This window comes from Rattus norvegicus, chromosome 8, assembly GCF_036323735.1.
Source record: "Rattus norvegicus strain BN/NHsdMcwi chromosome 8, GRCr8, whole genome shotgun sequence".
NCBI classification, from domain to species: Eukaryota; Metazoa; Chordata; class Mammalia; order Rodentia; family Muridae; genus Rattus; species Rattus norvegicus.
The window spans coordinates 117,471,840-117,491,735 of record NC_086026.1 but is presented as its reverse complement, the minus strand read 5'-3'; the positions used below and the strand labels follow the sequence as shown (position 1 = coordinate 117,491,735).

General features: G+C 52.1%; 1 protein-coding gene and 1 long non-coding RNA gene across 9 annotated transcripts; one reads left to right on the top strand and one right to left on the bottom strand.

Moving 5' to 3' along the window:
* Positions 1-676: 676 nt before the first annotated feature.
* On the bottom strand, positions 677-19,808 carry Mst1r (macrophage stimulating 1 receptor). 8 transcript variants are annotated; one of them, XM_039081228.2, is made up of 20 exons: positions 14,295-19,808; positions 10,481-10,657; positions 10,268-10,396; positions 9,936-10,106; positions 9,422-9,582; positions 8,921-9,086; positions 8,677-8,813; positions 7,965-8,126; positions 7,781-7,874; positions 7,426-7,638; positions 7,197-7,343; positions 6,951-7,116; positions 6,681-6,782; positions 6,412-6,615; positions 5,867-5,947; positions 5,506-5,687; positions 5,315-5,424; positions 4,888-5,053; positions 4,345-4,481; positions 677-2,254 (listed from the first exon to the last, which is right to left on the bottom strand). In XM_039081228.2, the coding sequence occupies exons 1-20, from the start codon at positions 15,528-15,530 to the stop codon at positions 1,996-1,998; spliced, it is 4,200 nt and encodes a 1,399-aa protein (XP_038937156.1). In that variant the 5' UTR covers positions 15,531-19,808; the 3' UTR covers positions 677-1,995. The 8 variants fall into 8 exon arrangements, with proteins under 8 accessions (XP_038937156.1, XP_063121317.1, XP_038937153.1 ...); NM_001412199.2 differs by having other exon boundaries at positions 1,679-2,254; positions 6,412-6,591; positions 14,295-15,768; XM_063265247.1 differs by having other exon boundaries at positions 6,412-6,591; positions 10,268-10,657.
* LOC134480232 (uncharacterized) lies at positions 2,249-7,436 on the top strand. The gene is made up of 5 exons (XR_010054481.1): positions 2,249-4,147; positions 4,733-4,949; positions 6,240-6,275; positions 6,391-6,582; positions 6,983-7,436. It is a non-coding gene; the product is annotated as an uncharacterized LOC134480232 (long non-coding RNA).
* Positions 19,809-19,896: the final 88 nt, after the last annotated feature.

Here is a 19,896-nt window from a genome sequence, read left to right as displayed (position 1 = left end):
CTAGAGGGCCCTTTGGCCCAAAAAGCTCATGTTAGAGGAGTGACTGCTCAAAGAATTTATTTTACTTTTTTTTTTAATTTTACCCTTCAAATGAGGAAGTTTTCAGCTTAATAGGAAATATTGGCAAGGCTCCTTGGGGTCCCTTTTCTATGGTCCACTCCCCTTCTGTCCAGAGTATGCTTCCTTTCTGGGACTTTCTAGTGCACAGATGAGCCAGTGAGGGAATAAGCCCTTCACATCACACAAGCTTACGGCTTAGAGATAAAGGACTACAAGTCCTTACAAGCATGCAAGCCCCTCCCCAACTGGTACAGGGGCTGCAGCTATGGGATCCCTCAGGAAACTCCATTACATCTCTCCAAGATTAGGTGCAACACAGCTGTCCTGTGTGCACCTACATACAGCCAAACAGTCAGTGGCCAGGGCTGCAAGATTGCGGCCTCCTTACCTGTGCCGAGAAGCTGGTTCCACCTGCCTTCCCCTTCCCTGACCCTCCTCACCTTTACACCCATTTCCCAGTAGAAGCATCTCTTTCTAACTTTGAGCACACGGCCTTAGGGTCCTGTAGGTAGCAATTGGGGCAAAAGACGCTAGAGGGCAGCAGTCCCCAGGAGACACTCTTCTGCTTTAGGGAGGAGCTCTGACTCCAGATCTAGGGTCCCAGTGTTACAGAGAATTACTTTTTAAAGATTTATTTATTTATGTATGAGTACACTGCAGCTGTCTTCAGACACAACAGAAGAGGGCATCGGATCCCATTACAGATGGTTGTGAGTCACCATGTGGTCGCTGGGATTTGAACTCAGGACCTCTGGAAGAGCCATCGGTGCTCTTAACCACTGAGCCATCTCTCCAGCCCCAGAACATTTCTAAGTTACTCCGTGAAGGAAGCTTTCCTTTCTTACAGACCTAGGTGTCATCCAGCTAGAGGAATGGATAAAGCAATGGGGGGCTTAAGCAAAGGAGAGTTACTATTGAAACCTATACCCCGTTCCCAGACTCTCCAACACTCCAGCCCCTGTGGTACTCAGAGTATAGAGAAACAGTAGGAGGTGGAGCTTTCCTTTTCTCTAGACAAACATGCCCCTCCAGCAGTAGCTATAGCGTAGTGTCCTTGGAATATAAATAGATGGAGAAGCTGGGCCTTCAGAGTTTGCTCCTAGCAAGTGCAGAGCGGATGCCTCTCGGTGAGATCCTCCCTCTCAAGGTTGCAAATGCAATGCTGGCAGGGAAGGCAGGCAGGCGAGTCCATATATACCATGACAGCATATGTGCATGTATGTGTACTACCTAGGGACCCTGGGAGAAACTGGCAAGGGAGGAGCAGTGGAGTGTTTGAGCCCGGGAAGAAGCCATCTTGAATGTTGCATTCTTCGACAATCAACCTACCCGCTTGGTTCATCCAGCAGTCATAAGGTCCTATAATTGAATCTGGGCACGTTCATCCTCCCTGTGCTCTGGAGCCTTTGGACTGAGCCAGCTCCTTTGTAGCCACAGAATCTTTGCACATACTACTTACGCTGCCCAAAATCTGTAACCCCAACCCAGCTTCTAATAGATTATCCCCACCCTGAAAGAGCTGCGGCAAAACTACTGCCTCCCTCGCCGTTCTAGCCATCTCTCTAAAGCAATCCTCCATTCCCTCAATGTCCCTTTCTTTCACAGCATACACCATAACTTGTGCTTGAATGTTCATTCATTCATTCATTCATTCATAGTATTTTACACTGTAGGATCTCTGTGATCACTGCTGGATCCTCCGTATTCAGAAACAGGTACAAAACAAACATTAAATAAATACATGCTACAAAAATTACACTGGTTCATGCTGGAACGAGGGGCTCAAACAGCCCCGTTTTCCACCTTCAGTAGCCTCGGAAAGTTAAAGAGTGGAGGTTTTTACGTGCTGCAGCTTGTCATAGGTCCAGAGGCAGCCTGGAATTAGCTTAAGGCCACTTAGCAGGTCTAGTTCCTGTGGCCTACTTAGGGCTTTAGTCAAGTGGGCAGAGGTGGCTCTGAGAGGGGCCGGGGCCTTGACGTGCTCCTGTGATGCAGGGGCGAGGACTGCCCCTGTTCCGGAAACACACTCCCATCATCCACCGCGCCGGGGCCTACGTTCACGTAAGCTGCGGTCAGCTGCACGTAGTGGTCCCCAAGCAGTGAGGACGCTACCTGCTCTACTTCCAGCACTAGGGCTCTGAAGGTGGGTCGTGCTGCTGGATCAGCCTCCCAGCATCGAAGCATCACCTGGTACCTGTAAGACGAGGAATGTCAGGTATAGGGTGTAATCTATATATCTGGGCAGCCCGATCCCTGTTGAACAAAACAGAGATGAAGACACAAGGCAGGGCCTTGAGCCCCATCCGGACAAGACTGTTTCCTCTCCTCGCTGAGATACTCGGCAGAGGTCCAGTTGCCTTGGCCATAAAGAGTTTTCGTTGAGTTTGCTCCGGGGCCTTAGCTAAGTGATCTTGGGTATGTACCTTTATTTTTCTATGCAGAGATGGCCTCTTCTAATCACAGCACTGGGTTCACTGGGTAAACTTGTGAAACCCTCAGCACACGGCTAAGAGGCAGAAGCTTGCGAGTTAATAGGATCATCACACCTCTTCCAGAGAGGGTATAAAATGAAGATTAAATCCTGCGTAGAGTCAGGCATGATGGCACACACCCTCAATTCTAGCACTTGGGAAGTGGAGGGAGGAAGATCAGGAGTTCAAGATCAGCTTTAGCTATAAAAGGAGTTTGGGACTAGCCTGGTCTTCATAGTGAGTTTTAGGATAGCCAGAGCTACATAGTGGTACCCCGTCTCAAAGACAAGCCAACAAACAAATACTGAGCGCAGTAGAACGTGCCTCTAGTCCCAGGGCTTGGAAGGCTGAAGCAGGAGAATTAGCCTGCATTTGAGGTTAGCCTAGACTACTACAGAGACCCAGTCTTAAAAATAAAACAACAAACAAAAAACTCAGCAGCAAAACAGCCCTGGGGATTTAAATGGGGACTGAAAGAGAAGCCAATGGGCAGCCCCTGCAGTGGTTCTGAGGTGGAGGCTCTGAAGTGGTAGGTTGGCCTGCTCTGCTGCATCCTAGAGCATGCCTTGTCGTCATAAAAATGGCATCCTGCCTGGAATTATAGTCTGAGTGTCTGTGTGCAGCATCTCATACATGTCTCCGACTCTCTGAGGGGAGCGTTAGAATACCCACTCTATAGTTGAGCAAAATAGAGCCCAGCCAGGGCAAGGGCTCTCCCTGCTGAGTGCACTCTGCAGTGTGCCACCTGGGTCTCCTTCCTTTTCTCAGTGGCTGTGAGTGTTACACGTTGGAGGCTTTTAGCTTAAGCTAGTCAGATGGGAACATATCTTGCCCAGTCTCACATCTGCTTATGGGGAACGGCTCACTGACTGATTAATACCTAGGACAGAGACCTGGCCCCTTGGTCTCTATTTCATAAAACACTACAGGGCCAGCCGAACCCCAACAGACCTATATAGCACGAGCCCCACCCCTACCATGCATCACAACCACCCTCTCCCTCTGACAAACCCTCTTTCTCCCCCGCCACCCCCAAACCTACCACTGAAGCCCCACCACATAGAAACCCCCACCCGAATGTGTCCAGAGACCCTGTCTTAGATGCAGACAGGTAGTGAAGTTAATTTCCTTACTTCAAACTGTACATATTAGTAAAACAGATGACAGAAAGGTCAAGGCCAAGATGGGGTGAGCTGTAAGGAAGAGTTTACTCATTCCCTTTCTGGAGCATAGCCAGGAACAGGAGTCATCAGCCGCTCTCTCTACCTGTGACCTGGTTCTCCCTGTTAAGCGTGCAGACCTGAGCACAGCTGAGGTATGCCTGCCTGCTGATTAGGGAGTCAAACCTACCCCACGGGCACTGATGACACAGCTGCGGCCATCCCCTGGGAATGAGGAGTCTGAACTACGTGCAGTGAAAAGCCCTTGATGGAGAGACGCAGAGGGGCTGGTGTGGGAGCCAGCAGAGCCTTTCTGTGAGGATCAACGAATGGCTGGCGGAGATGGATAACAGCCCCTCTCCCTTTGCAGGAGGAGTCGGGTGGGAAAAGAGATCTGGGAAACCAAACCACTGGCCTCAACCCAGACTGCGTTGGAATGCTGTTACCATGGCAACTGTGAGGTCCTCTCAGAGTCCTTCCTTGTGTGGGGGTGGGACCGGTACACAGATGAGTAAACTGAGTCCCAGAGAGGCTCCCTTTCCTGATCCACCGGAGGGTCAGACACAAAACCAGGCAGGAGCTTGGTCTGTTGTGCCCCCTCCCCCATGCTGGAGTCCAGCCTTGCCCCACCCCACTCCCTCTTACACACTCACAGTGAATCGGGACAATACTCAGGCTGAGGCAGGCGGCGGCCCTGAACCAGGAAGTGAGAGAGGTCGAAGGGATCAATATGGGGGTAGGGCGGGGCACCCCGTGTTAGTAGCTCCCACAGTAACACACCGAATGACCACTGTTGGAGAAAAACGAGGGTTACTGATTCAAACAACCACATCCCAAGCTTTGGGGCAGGTGGGTCTCCCAGGTCCTCCACTTCTCAGTCTGTCACTGGAAATAGGGCGCACCTCTCTGCCCAGAGCTCATTCCTCAATAGCATACAAGTCGTGCCCCCCCCCCCCCCCCCGTCTCTCACAACTTCAGAGTTGCAAGCCCTGATTACTCATAAGGAACCAATAAATTCGCAAACTTCTTTCGTCCTGGCAGGCACCAGATTCTATTTCACATTTGTCCAAGACAAATGAGGTATGGAGGAGGGGATTGCCTAACTTGGGGAGTCTCTGTGCTCAGATCATGCAAAAGCAAGACAAAATGCTCTAAGGCACGGAGTTCAAGCAGACCTGGAGCAGAGGGCACCTTACCACGTCAGACTTGGTGGTGAATCTGTAGGTCTGAAGGCTCTCCAGTGCCATCCACTTGACAGGTAGGCGAGCATGGCGATGTTGTCGAACACTATAGTATTCCTTGTCTAGGATGCCACGTGCCAGACCAAAGTCAGCCACCTTGACTGTGAACGACTCGTCCAGCCTGTGGAGAGGGAATCACATGTCAAACTGAAACCCGGCTGGGGCTGTAGCTCAGTGGCAGGGCACCTGCCTAAGAACTGACTTCCCACCAGGTCCTGCACCCACCGGTCCCAGGGTCTCGAGAACCTCAGTGTCTATCCCTATACCAGAAAGACCTAGAGCTGCAGGGCAAAGGCTGGGTCCTCCCTTAAGGTGGCCTTTAGCAGCGGCAGCTCCTCATAACCTGCCTGTTTGCCTCACCCCAGTTGCTTGAGCCACTCACATGCAGTTCCTAGCAGCCAGGTCTCTGTGCACGAACTTCTGCTCTGCCAGGTACTCCATGCCACAGGCTACCTGCAGGCCAAAGCTGATGAGGTCTTTCACAGTGGGGTTCTGGGGACACGAGGAGACTGGTGAGCATCGGCAGAGGTGGGTGCTGGCAGAAACCCCCCACCCTGGACACTGAGCACTGACCCTCTGAGGGGAGCGAATGAAACGGAGCAGGTCTCCATGGCGCATATAGGGCAACAGCACGCGGGGAAGACCCTCTGGGGGTAGCATGATACCGATGAGAGCCAGAATGTTTGGGTGATGGAGGCCACGCATGATCAGCCCCTCCCGCAGGAAAGCCTCTACCTCCTGTACCTCCGTGATGCCTGTAGAGTAGCATAGGTCAGGCCAAGGGCAAGAAGGTCCTTTAGCAGGGTCAGATGGGGACAACAGGGGGCAGGGAGGTTCCACTCCAGGTTCACTTAAGAAAGTGGCAGCATAGCAGGAACGAAGGACCTGCAGCTTGAGGTCACTTTCCTCCCCACCCAGCCTATGTCTCACTTACGACTCAGAGACTTGATGGCACAGTGGATCTGATTCTGTGCTTCGTCTGTGTATTCTCCGTGGTAGACAACGCCAAAGTGGCCTGGAAAGAGTGGGATGGTAAAAGGGATTTGGTGCCCATACTCACAGCATGTCCTTCATGACCTCAGAACCCCAAATTAGACAATGTGACATTAAAAACGAGCAGCAGCCCAATGGCGGGGCCATTATGGTCCTCTGATGCCCACACATCCACACCAGAGGCCACCAAAGAACCAATTCTCCAAAGCCTCGTTCCAAAGATGACCTCATGGAGGCTCAGAAGTTTATAGTCTCAAGGTCACACGAGTTAGCAAGTAGTTCAGAGGAATGGTTTTTTTTTTTTTTTTTTTCAGAGCTGGGGACCGAACCCAGGGCCTTGCGCTTCCTAGGTAAGTGCTCTACCACTAAGCTAAATCCCCAGCCTTAGCAAGTAGTTCAATGTGGGGACTACTCCAGCTGTCTCGAGCACACACCAATACTCCTCCTATGCCCCTGCCCCACCAGGTCCCAATCTATCCCCCACACCTTTGCCAATGACTTGGTCAGTATGGATGACCACTTGCTCATGGGGAATCAGTACATCCTTGACCTCGGCTAGGAGCATCTTGTCCAGATCCTGGAGCCGGATAGAGTCTGTCCGCAGCAGCGGGACACTTGTCCCATCCTGACCCTCTGAAGATTCTTCATGGTTTGGAGGTCTGGAAGCTGTGTTATCAAAGTCAGAGAGTGTTGTCGGGGAGAGGGAATAAGCACCTGAGAGGAGGGGCAAGCCCTGGCTGCTTCTACCAACTCACCAAGGCCATTTCTGTAGTCAGAGCCAGAGCGGAATATAGACAGGGACATGGCTCTGGGAGACAGATCCCGGGATGTCAGGTCATCCAGGTTGGGAGTAAGGACTGTGGAAAGACAGCCCATGGTGTTGAGCCTCTCCAAGCTCCTAGGGACTGAGTCCCACTGAGGACTTGTGGGAGACCCCCACAGTCTGGAGATTGAAGATGCTGCTGTTTTGGGGGAGTGCTGATGTTTTGGGGGAGGCTTAGTCTGGATGGATGTAGGGAACTCACCTAGCTGCTTTTTCCGTCTTCGGGAGTTACAGACCAGTGCGATGGCCAGCCCAGCCACGAGCAGGATCAAGGCCAGAAGAGCAATAAGAAGTGTCCTCTGTGAAGCCCTGCCTGGGCCTGACCGAACAACCTGGCCCAGGATGTGACACCCACCATCTACACAGACCTGAAAGTAGATGGCAGTTTAAGCCCAGACTGCAGACCCTCAGCTCATGGTTTCCGGAGAGGGTCAGCTATGTCACCTACCTGCAACGGGACACCATCCTTGCCAAGTTGCAGGGAAGGTGGCAGAGGGCAGATCACCACATCCCCCCGGAGCTCATGTTGGCAGACCTCACCACCCACGGTCACGTTCACCGTCACACAGTCCGCCACAGCGCCCAGCCCAATATACTGCAGAGATAGACCGAGGGATCAGAGGCTGGGCTCTACCTCCTAATCTTCCGCGGTACCCTTCCCTATTCTTTAAACCTACCTCGACCTTAACTGAATGCTCTTCAGGCTTCAGCAGGACTGGGCCAGTTCTGGGGAGACTGGGTGGGGGCAGGAAGCGGAAACCAGGCAACGTGAAGCCGGCTGCCCCATCCCCCCAGAGGCTCAGATTCCCTGTTGCCCACCCCTGAGGGTTTCGGACCATGTATTCAGGCAGACGACACTGGTGCTGCTGTTCCAGAAACTGCCCTGCACACTGCCGAGACCCACATGAAAGTAGTTAGGCAAATGGCCAAGCCCTGACTGCTCCAGTCTCCTCAGCCCAGTGTGAGGTGAAGCTGGACATCAGGGGACTGGTCCAGCTTTCCTCCCTTCTGGTTGTCACCCGCCCTGCTCACCCTGCTCTCCACTATACTTTGTCCATCGTTGAATGATACTGTGAGGTGCCACGCTGAAGTCAGATGCTGGCCGTGGACCATGACGTGGGAGCCGCTGTGGGAAGGGAAGGGCGGTGGGTGTAGAGGACTCAGGGAGCTGCTCTTTCATTTCCTAGAGGCCAAAGTAGTCAGAGGTGGAATTTACCTGTAGCCACACTTGGGACTGATGTCCAACACAATAGGGTCTTCCTTGTAGTGAAAGGTGCGGGAGCCACGCACCTCGGCACCCCCTATCTGCAGACGAAGGGGGACGCTGGCTGTGCCAGCTCCAGGAGGCGTGACACACAGGATCTTCTCCTCACTGACCCTGCGAGAGTGGGAGATTGGGCACAGGGGACACCTTCTTAGGATGAACAGGGTTACCTCCTCCAGGGCTTACTAATCTCTTCTACTTCCTCTGTGGCTGTCTTTCCCATCCATCTACACTCCATGGGACTGGAGATGCTCCCAGTAAGGCTTTCAAGAAGGCAGTGAAGTAATCTCCTGTACCCTTGGTGGAGACCATGGCCTCTGTGCTGGGCTCTCGTCTCCCTCTCGCTCCTGCTCCCTACATTGACCATGCGACTGATTCTCTTCTCTCCACACTGGCAGTAACTAGGTACCCACCTAGGAGCCTCCCTGGGTGGAGCAGAGAAAAGACTCTCTCAGGGAAGGGGTACTTGGTCATCCCCATCAGGGACAAGGAAAACAGGGACTATGCTGTACCTGAGACCTGAGGCGACCTTAGGCAGCAGCCAGGAGGAACTTAATAGATCCCCTCAAACATCGGGCCACTTCGGGATGCAGATACCACTTGGAGTCTCACAAAGGTAGGTAGGGTCCTGTAGCTTCCCATGATTTTACCTGTTAACACTTACTGTTCCAGCCGGCACTGAGTTCCGTTGACCAACACAGCTCGGCTGGTGCCGACAGACAGGCTCTGGCCTTCAAGGGTGAGATAGGTACCCCCAGCCCGTGGGCCAAAGTCGGGTTTTATTGATGTCAGCATTGGCTCCTGAGAGGATATGGAAATGGTTCAGCTGAAACAAACCATTCATTCGAAGCCCACCCTTCTTGTACCACCCACTGACCAAGGGCAAAGACCGGGCAATGTGGCCTCACCATGAAAGAGAAGTCTTCCCGCACAGAGACGCCTTCCACTCGGAAGTGCTTGCCTGCTGGCATGTTAGTGATAAGAAGGCTGATATTTGTGGTTCCCACGGCCTGGGTCTCCAGGGGTTCTAGCTCACATTCAAGTTCCTCTATGAATTCCTTTTGCGACCCTGACCTGGGACACCAGGAAGGGCACCATGTTGGGAATCATGTAGGGCTGGCTATATGCCTGCCATTCGCCAGGAGGCTTCTCTGAACCTCAGTAGCATCTACACCCATCCCCTCTTCTGAAGGCAGACAGGATTGAGTGGGACAGGGGCAAACCTTGTCTCATTCACAGCCAAACAGACAAGTAGAGCACACACAGGCTCAAAAGGGGACAGAGACAGCTCAGGCAAGAGGCCAGAGCCATTATAGCTTGTCCCATACCTTTCACAGAACAGGGTCTCACAAATGAGGGGCTGCTTGGTCACTCTCATCAGGAATAGGAAGGTAGGGACCATGTCATACCTACGGGTTGAAGAGTCCTTAGGCAGCAGTCGGCAGGGACTTTGGCCCACAGTGATCTGGTGTGTTCCCTCAGGTACCACACCATCGGGTCGCAGGTAGAAGTTGGAGCCACATAGGGTGAGCCTCGTAGTGCCCCTTAGAGGTCCACTGTGGGGATGGAACTGAAGTGGAGAGAACAGCCCAGGTTTTTGTGTGAGCTCAGACTCTCAGCCCCACCTGCTTCTCCAAGAGTCCCCTGACATATCCCTTGTGTATCTTGCACTCTAACAGTCCTGGGTCACTCGCTACTCCTCATCAGACTTTCTCTACCTCCCGAGCTTCCCATGTGTCATCCCCTCTGACAAGGATGCCTTCCTTATGGGCATTTCAGACCTGAGGAAGATTGATAGTGGTCAGGACTTTTTGACACTCACCCCAACCCCACGCTACCCCAGAGCCCTTCTTGTCCCTCCCCCATCCTCCCCTTGCCCTGCTTGTCCCACGGTTACTGTGCCTTGCTGGGGGGGTGCTGTACCTCAGTGATCTCAGGTGGGCAGTAGTCCTGTTGCCAGGAGCCTGGACACTCCTTCTGCCGGCCACACCGGTCTCCACACCATCCACATCCCATAAAACGCTGTGCCCTCAGACAACGCCAACAGGTGAGAAAATGACCACAGCCAGGGCCCTGGATGGGCACCTTGAAGACCTTAGGGTGACCAATGGGTGGGTCAGGATGGCTAAAGGTGGGAACTGGGTCCTGTCAGTCCTCCTGGTTCCTTTGTAGATTAGGGAGGTAAGGTCTTCCTAGCCATGCCTCTCTGGGCTCCCATTACCCCGAACCCTAAGTTCTGACCCTGCACACCTCACCTGGTCCCCCGAGGCAAAGAGTAGGTCATTCCCGAGGCGGCTGACATCCTGGTGAACAGGCTGTCCGCTGCTCCCCAGGGAGAAGTTGGACACATACAGCAAGTAGTTGAGTGACCTGGCTATCTCCACCTGTGACAGACAGGTCAGCTCTGAGAAAAATAGCAGGGGCAGGGGACAGGACTGCGGGACCAGGTGACTGAGGGAAGGACCTACCTGTAGGATACGCCCATCCTCCGTGCCCATGTGGGCCACTGTAACATTGCCAAGGCGCGTCACATGCAGTGCAGTGACCTTCACTGATCCTAACAGTCCATTGAAGAGGTCCACACGTGTGAAGCTATCGTGGACCATCAAAGGGAAGTAGTGGCACCGGGAGCTGGGAGCACCAGGCTGGGCAAAGGCAAAGGAGGGGAAGAGAGTCAGGGGGTCAGGCCTGGTCACTGACTCTTGGGGGCTTTTGTCAGAATATCAGCTATCCCAAACTGCAACCCTCACCTTGCTGGACTAGAGGAGGCCCAGAGCCTGCCCCTTGTCCATTACTACCATGCCTGTAGGCTCCTGGAGATAGCAAGGGTAGGGGAGAAAGGAGGGCCAGTCTAGAAAGCCAGATCATCCCCTTCTTCATTCCCCTACCTTGCTGTGTCCATCCTGGTGACCCGCTATAGACTCAACCCATCCACACACCCATTCATTTATCCAAGGCCTCACAGACCCTTCAAGACCCAGGGTACTCTGTCACCCCCTGCTGGCTCCACTCTGCCTCTCTGTGTGCATCTTGGCAAATGTCCCTCCTGGGCTTCAGTTCCCCTACTTATGTAGGGGTCTGAATTCTGAGGTTAAGTGGCTTCCCAAGGTTGGCAACATGGTTCCTTTCCCTGGGACTCCGTAAGTGCTATAGTTACCTCCACTGCCCATGAGAACAACGACGACGACGACGACGACGACGACGACAAAGACAACGACAACAACAACAACAACAACATACCAGGCCCTGTGACCTGGATGGCAAGTTAAGCCTCAGAAGTTTGGAAAACACACATCTCTCCCTGGCTTTTAGCCAGGAGTGTTGGGGGAGGGGCTGTAAATTCTTAGGACAGAATTGTGAATAGTCCTGGGCAAGTAGGAAGCCAGTGTTATGTATTTAAGATGCTGGGGCTGGGTTAGACAAACAAGAAGGGCCAGGAGAGCCCTAGGTGTTAAGAACCTCCTTCAGGTCACACAGATTTAACCCATTCCTGGACCTCAGTAATAAGCAGGACCTGGGAGAGGGAGGGGCAAGAGGAAGTAATATCGAGTCTAGACGCCCGACCCGATCTGGGTCTATATCCTGCTTGGGTGGGGACTGGAACCTTGTCATAACTTGAGAAGGAAAGGGGCCTGGCCCCAGCCACCGGAAGCTTGCCAACTGTTTTCACCGTGACTCAGGCACAGGTGGGGCTCTGGTGTTAAGGAGGCGGTAGCTCAGGTAAGCCCACGCTCCTGCTTGCTTGCCTCTATACCCTGGGGTCTTCAATTTGGGTCCTAAGATTGATTAAGGTCCTTATCCCTGAAAACAGTTGCCTTAAGTGTCCCGCTCCTCAGAGTTGCTCCACACTTAATCTGAATCCATGCAGCCAGATACTAGTCTTTAGATCAACCATTCTGCACACACACACAGGCTGGTACAACCGTGGTTTGTTACTCACTGGACAAACGCTGATTTACATATCTCTGGAAACTTGGCATACCTCCACACCTAGGGCCCATAGGCAGGGCCTAAGATTAGTCCTCCTGGTGCCTGGCACTATGCAGTCGTGATCCTCTCGCCACTAGTTAAGTTGGGAGAGGTTCTGATTTCCTGTCTAGGTTCAGTCCAAATGTTCTTACTCATAGGTCTTCTCAACCTAAATATACTCTGCTGAGGGTAAGGGGCTAAGGATGCCCCACCTCAAGGCTGGGATGTTGCTCAGCGGTTGAACACTTCTATATTCAAGGCCATGGGTTTAATATTTAGTAATAAAAAAAAAAAGAGAGACTGGGGCTGGAGAGATGGCTCAGTGGTTAAGAGCACTGACTGCTCTTCCAGAGGTCCTGAGTTCAATTCCCAGCAACCCACATGGTGGCTCACAACCATCTGTAATGAGATCTGATGTCCTCTTCTGGTGTGTCTGAGGATAGCTACAGTGTACTCATGCACATTAAATAAATATTAAAAAAAAAAAAGAGAGAGAGAGAGAGAGACTGATTTACACCAGGCCTGGTGTTGCCTGTGATACCAGCATTTGAGAGATGGAAGCAGGAAAATCTTGAGTTCAAGGGCAACTTCAAGGCTAGCTTTAGCTATATAGCAAATCCTGTCTCAAAAAACAAAAACGTACAACAACAACAACAACAAAAGCTGAAGATAATACCCTGTGGTAGAGGCTTAGCGTGTGTGAGGCCCTGGATTTGGTCTTTTAAGTTCTAAAGAAAAATGACTTTTCACTGCAACACTGGCCGTAAATTTTACAGCCCCACTAATGGAAGCTGGAAACGAATGAGTCAAGGGTATCGCAGCCATGGCCAGGCTGTGGCACAGGCCCAAGAACCTCACTCCTCCAGAGGCTGAAGCAGGAGGATTAAAAGTTTGAGAATGGATTGGGCTTAGAGAATGAGTTCAAGGCCAGCCTGGGTGACTTTAGTGAGACTGTTTCAAAATTAAAAATTATAAAGGCAGAGAGGAGAGGGGGTGGAGATGTAGCTCAGTGGGAGAGCATTTGACCAGCAGGTGAGAGGCACTCCTAGTATGGCCAATAGGGTTGTTGGGGGCAGACGGTGTGTGTGTGTGTGTGTGTGTGTGTGTGTGTGTGTGTGTGTGTGTGTGTGTGTGTGTTGGTGGTGGGGAAACAAAAACTTGTCACAGCAGAACCAAGGGTCCCTAGTTCCTAGTATGGCCAATAGGGGTGTTGGGGGCAGACGGGTGTATGTGTGTGTGTGTGTGTGGTGGGGAAACAAAAACTTGTCACAGCAGAACCAAGGGTGGCCAGAGACTCCAAGAATGTGACTGTGAGCTAGATCATCAGAAGGTCCCGCTCATCCAAAGCTCCATTCAACTTCTTCCATTAACCTTTCAATAGTCTTAGGTGATACTATCTGAATGGCTTCAAGGAGGTAGTTTTCATTAAGCCCTTAGCCCCTCAAAGTAGCATTTTAAAGACATTCTGTTTACTGTTTGTTTCTTCTGTTCTTTCCTGACTTGCTACACAACCAGCCAAGAGACCTCCTACCTGGGGCAGGGACTTGGCTACAGTGACAAAAGTCTGGGGTGGACTGACTCCAACTGTCTCCTCCCACGCCTTTATTCATCCTCAATTACTTATCGTTGCTTGCATAAGACTGGGGTGAGGCTTCCCAGAACTTTCTAGTGCCAAGCTAAAATGGTCTTTCCACTATGTCCCAGACTTTTCCTGTAATGACTGTGTGGAGAATGGGTTAATGAACCACAGATCATACTGGCTCCCTAACAAGCCCTCAGACTTCCAGGGCTCCCTGGAATCCTATGGGGGTATGTGTGCGAGGAGGAGTTCTCTGGCAACCCTGCTAAGCCCTCTCTGCAAAGCAGAGCAAAACAGTACCTTCCCAGGAAAGTGAAACTGTGTTGTCAAGCAGCTGTGAACAGTTGTGTTCCTGAGACTCTGCCAATGTGTTTTTGGCTTTGTATATATTTTTCTCTGCGTCCCTGAGGGCCTGGGAGGTGGACAGGTTGGAGGGGATGCCTATCCTTTAACCTGGGATTTGGAAATTGTGCTGGCAGAGGTAACTGATGTAAGCTCCTCCTCACACAACCACGGAAACCACCTTAAAGAGTCAGGTGGCAGGAAGGGTGACAGCAAACTGAAGCAATAGGGATCAGCCTCCTGCACTGGGCAAGCTTCCGGGATGGCTGTTAATTCGTGTGCCTTACCCCACTGCCTTCTCCCACCCAGGCCCTTTCAGAGACAGCAAGGAAATGACCTGTATTCAGCCCCACAGGGTACTCACAGGTCAGGGGCCCGCTCTTTCTGCTCACCGGATTAGGACAAAAACTAGGCGTCTGGAAGAAGTCAAGGCCTCTCCTCCTCGTCAAGAGAGAAGAATTAGAAGGGTGACAGCAACGTTCTACCCCCTCTTCAATCAGGTTGTCCAGGTGGTTAATGGGGAAGGCACACACAACAGAGTTGGGGCCAGAGCTACTGTCCTTGACAGCCACAAAAACCCCAAAAAGCACTTCCTGGCCCTCTGAAATGCTCAGGTCCAAAGCCAGTTTGGCGTCCACTGGAGCAGAGTGGGCTGCCTGAAGCACTTGGTAGGCCTGTAGACTCTTTGGGGCTCCACTGCGTCGACGGCGTTTAGGTGCAAAGTGACAGTCCAAGACCAGCTCCCGGTAGTCACCAATCTCTGGCTCTATAGCATTGAGCCGGACCAGACGCGTTTGCAAGGCACTGGGAGGGCTTCTGACATCCATGGGTTGTACAGTCAGAAAGTAGACAAAGTCTCCTGAGTGGAAGCTATGAACGTATTTGATGAGGTAGGAGGCCAAATATTTGGGCAGCACAGACAGCGACGGAAAACCTGGTTGGAATCCAGACGTATCAGACTTTAAACGACGGATGGACACTGAGCGTGGGCTAAAGCTAGCGGCCAACTCTGGGTCTAGTGAAGATGCCACATAGAAGTAGGAAGCATGGCCCTGCTCCACCACGGTCACACGAGTGCCCAGGTGGCTAGCTACACAGTCAGTGCAGGCCTCAGGCTTGTTATTGCTTGCTGAGAAGAGGCAGGCTGGAGCTGCTAAGTGCAAGGCTTCCCCCTGAGGCTCCAGCTCATGCAGGAAGCAGCGGCCCTGTAGGGTTGAGCCGCAGCTGACCAAGGCTGGCAAACCCGGCTCCATCACTAGCACCAATGTGTCTGTGTCGTTTGGTGGTCCATGAGGGCCTGGACCACAGCTCGCACAAGTCTGGCAGCCAGGGTCCCCAATAGGGCCAGTGGTCAGGCTCTCTATATACTGCAGGTCAGGCCCAAGCACGTGCAGGCGATTGCGTATGGCCACAAACACCGCACTATTTTTACTGTCCTCGTAGACTGCCGTGGCCTGTACCCGGCCTCCCGCGGAGAAACTGGGGACCACGTACTTAACACTGAAGTCTCGGGAGGCTGCGAAGGGTATTCGTGGGCACTGCCAGTCCAGGTTGGTAGACGCCTCCGGCAACCGCAAAAGAAGCATCAGCAGTAGAGAGGCCTGTAGCAGCGGCAGAAGCAGCCCCATTGAGCTGGGGCCTCTTGGGAATCCCAGAAGGTCCAGGACTTGATTGAACCAGACTCTGGGTCCGAGCTGAGACCAGCGTTAAGCAGCGGCACTGAAAGCTCCTTGGCAGCTGACCCACTGCCCTGGTCCCTGGCAAACCCAACTTTTCTCTCTGCCCTGTGGTCTGAGCACCTGGCTGTGGACTCACGGGCACGACAATGGCACGATCACTTCACCTGGGGCCCCAGCTGCTGCTTCTAGCTGCCGCTGCCGCAGCTACTTGGATCAAAGTCGAAGAGAGGTGGGCCCTGTGGGTGCGGCAGGATTGGGGGTGGGGCTAGGGCGGAGCCCTGTTGGAGGCCCTGCTTTCTTTCCAGCTCCGTCTGACTCTTTTCAGCTGTGAGAAGGCTGTTGTAGTGACTAGGGAAGGGGTATTCCTACACCATCCTATTCCCCCATAATCCACCTGGTTGAGGTTAGAACGCTGCAGGACAATCTGGCTCCTTGAACACCGTCAGGCACCAGTCCATCATGTGGGGAACGGAGACCAGGAATACACAAGACAGAGTGATGTGGGGGGCTCCAAAAAGGAAATCATCTTTCCATGTGCCCATTTTTGAGACGTGTCAGGGGAAGGTGTGTTGTGTTCTGTCTGCCAAGAGCCATAGGGTTAATGGAGTCTGACACACACTCCGCCCCCTTTCCCGGGGAGGGGAGGGCATAATAGTTAGAGGCAACTTCTGTGAAGACCTAGCCCTCTGGCTCTAATCCTGTCACTGTGGCCCCAGGATGTGAAAATCGTATATAAGACAGGAGGGGAGGGTGACGGTGGTAAATGCCTCTCCTCCAGTGTCCCCATATGGGAGAGGGCACCTCTATGATTTCCAGGACACCTCTGATCTGCTCCGAACCCTGCTTTGTGGGCACGATGTCTCTGAAACGAGATGTAGTTCTAGTTGGTTGGAATTCAGAGCCCCGGGGTTGGGGATTTAGCTCAGTGGTAGAGCGCTCGCCTAGGAATTCAGAGCCCTCTTTCCAGGATGGGTTAGTGAGAGAGTCTCCCTTACTTGGGCCTCAGCCGCTGTCTGGTGGCAAGAGGACCTTCTTAATACCTGAGGAGGAAGAGGTATTCTTAGCCAGGCAGCTTCCTTAGTTAGTGAACCTGGGCTCGAGAGGACTCTTCACAGGGTGGCCATAGGCAGTTGTGAGTCCCAGGGTAGCAGAGGACAAGAGAGCTGGGGAGGGAGGAGTTTAACAGGATTCAGTCTGGCCTGGGGAATTCTACCTTTTCTACTCCCCACCCAGGACAAACTTCACCGCCTCCTTCCCCTTTCTAACATGGCCTTAGTGAATGCCTCATCTCCCCTTCGTCCTGTCAGAGTTGAGATGGTATTATCCTAGGATGACTATTTTTTGTTTGTTTTGTTTTGTTATTTAGAGACAGAGTTTCTCTGTGCAGTCCTGGCTGTCTTGGAGCTCACTTTGTAGACCAGACTGGCCTCGAACTCAGAGATCCACCTGCTTCAGCCTTCCAAGTAGGACTAAAGGTGTGTGCCATCGTGGCCAGCTTCTTTTTTTTTTTTTTTTAAGATTTATTTATTATATATCAGTACACTGTTGCTGCCCTCAGACACACCAGAAGAGGGCATGAGATCTCATTACAGATGGTTGTGAGCCACCACGTGGTTGCTGGGACTTGAACTCAGGACCTCTGGAAGAGCAGTCAGTGCTCTTAACCACTGAGCTCTCTCTCCAGCCTCCCAGCTTTTTTTCTTAAAGCATCATTTAAAACCATCAAAAAAAAAAATATGGAACACTTCACAGATCTGTGTGTCATCCTTTTTTTTTTTTTTTTTTTTTTTTGGAGCTGGGGACTGAACCCAGGGCACTAGGCAAGCGCTCTACCACTGAGCTAAATCCCCAACCCCCCCTGTGTGTCATCCTTGCACAAGGCCATGCTAATCCTCTCTGTATTGTATAAAAGAAGGCCTTTTATATCCAGCCTTCGGAAGAAGCATCTCAAGGGCCACCAAGAGCTTGGGCTTAATGCATGCTCCCAATACAGTTTGTGCTCTTCCTCCATCCCCAGGGTAGGACGGCCCAGCCCAGAAATAACTAAATAACCCAAAGCCAGCCATGGCACCCTTCCAGCATTCCATAGTCAACATGTCTAAAGATAGTCATGCAGAGAAAACTGAAATACGCTCCACACAGCGTCCAGACAGGGGCTCTTGTGAATGTTGTCTTTCCTCCAGAGATTGTGAGACATTTCTGGGCACTGCGGGTAGACCTAACACATTTGGATGGCTTTGACCAATCCACTTGGCCGTAGGAGTGGCCATTAGTGGTTCTCTGCTGCCATCGTGTGGCCATGATGGTGTCTGCACCCCAGGACAAAGCTCCACTGCGGGTAGATAGGTTTCTCAACTGTGGAGCCCCCAGGAGAATCCCTTTATTATTTTTTTATCTGTTGGTTAGATAAAGGCCTTCAAGGTGGACACGAGGCCCTGCACTCTCCTAAGGTAAGCTCATTGGGTTTGGTCTATCGCTGGCTTAGGGCTTAAACTACTCTGGCGTCTGGCGTCTCTTCTCACCCCTAAGGAATGCTATCCACTTTGCCTTCTATGGGCTCAGGCCTCTCTGAACACCTCAGGTTAGGACTAGTTTCTTTCTCCAACCCAGAAATCACACTAGTGAAATAGGGGGTTTCACTCTAACTACAATATGACCTCATCAGATTGCAGCTCTAAGGGACTTGCCTGCTGTAATTTTATCTGGAGGTTGAAAAATCCCTGGACTTGTGGACTCTGCCAGTTTCACCGTAGAACAGTTATATCAGTTTCTCCTTCTAAATGTTGGTGCCTCTGTTAGGAACACCTCCTTACTTGCCTGTCATTTCATCCCTGAGCTCCAAATAGGTAAACCCCGCACTCCTAGATGCCTGCTGTCCTAGGTACACAAGGTTATCTCTGACCCTCTTTCCTTATTCCTGATCAGAATTGATGCTAAACTGCAGAAGCTGAACACCTACAGGTGCTAGAGTGGCTACCAGAAGCACTTAGGGGCTGACTGCTGATGTGAACATCCAGCGATGTCTGTCTTTGCATCCCACCGGTCCCAAAAGGTTGATCTAGAATCCCTGGTCAAGAGCAAGTGGAGGCGTAGCACCCAATCACTAGGAAAGAGACCCGGGGCAGGAGTTCAGTGTATGCTTCTGAGGATCTTAGGAGCCGGGGAGGAAGGCCTGCTGCCTGTTAACTCTCACACAGTCTAGGCTGAAACCAGAAACAGCCATTCTGCTGCTAAGTAAGCACAGCTGTCACAGTGCATCCTTAACGTGGCCCTGCTAATTCATACATGTTCTCTCATGGGGCCCTACTCTCTGAGACTGCACGGAGGTGGTTCTGACAGCCAGAAGACCACATCCACTGGGCACTCTTCTGATTAGGCCTTTTGCTTCTCTAATCAATGCTGGTTAGGTTGTAGCAGGACCAGAACCTCACCCCCCCCCCCAAACCAGGAGCAAGTTAGAGGCCTCCCATACTATGCCCTGGGTTGCCCAATGGTCTTATGGTGGAGTGAATGGAACCAGTTCTTTACTGCTGAGGCTCCTGGGAGTGTCCACAGGACTTCATGTAGGACAGGCTGAGGAAGGACCTAGCACATCAGGTGACCTTGTTAAGGAACACTTACTCCTAGGAGGCTCCAGAGATCAAGTGGGCTTCGTTTGGCTCTATCTTGGGAGGCTGTGTTGATGAACTGGATGGCTGAGATATAGGAACCAAGACAGACAGCCCTTCACGGGAAGGCCTAAACATTGTCCCCAGAGGCCTGAGACTATAGGGAGACTAGACTGGGAATTCAGTCACACTCAACACTGGCTTGCCTTGCCAAGGGCTCCTACCCAGAAGTCGGCCAAGGTCATCCCCACTTGTCTTTCTCAGTTCAGCCTGGCCTTCCCTACGGCAGCCCATAAACCAGAGCCACAGCCGGAGTGCTGGTTGCTGTCCTCCAAAGCATGCTTCTGGGAGTAAAAGGAGTGGCTAGCACTGGGAGAACTGGGTATGGATAAAGACGGAGGCAATATGTATGGCAGGATTCTGGTGGAACCAAAATGGCCCCAGACTAGAATCTGACTCCACATGTGAATGGCTTGATGCTGGCAAAGGGGCTGAAGTGGAAGGGCTCAAGTGAGCATTCCCTGTATGAGGAATGTGAATGGCCAGGAAGAGGATCGTATGTACGAGTGGACGGGAAGAGCCGGTGACAAGGCTGGACGTGCTGGCATACACCTTTACTCCCAGCATGCAAGAGGCACAGGCAGGGTCTCTGTGAATTCAAGGACAGCCTGGGCATAGTGAGTTCCAACAGCCAATGCTACATAGAG

Coding starts and splice junctions, on each gene's coding strand:
- Mst1r (XM_063265246.1), bottom strand. CDS start 15,530: ATGGGGCTGCTTCTGCCGCTGCTACAGGCCTCTCTACTGCTGATGCTT. Junction 7,117..7,196: donor AGGATGGTGTCCCGTTGCAG/GTAGGTGACATA, acceptor ATCTACTTTCAG/GTCTGTGTAGATGGTGGGTG. Junction 4,482..4,887: donor TCACCACCAAGTCTGACGTG/GTAAGGTGCCCT, acceptor TTTCTCCAACAG/TGGTCATTCGGTGTGTTACT.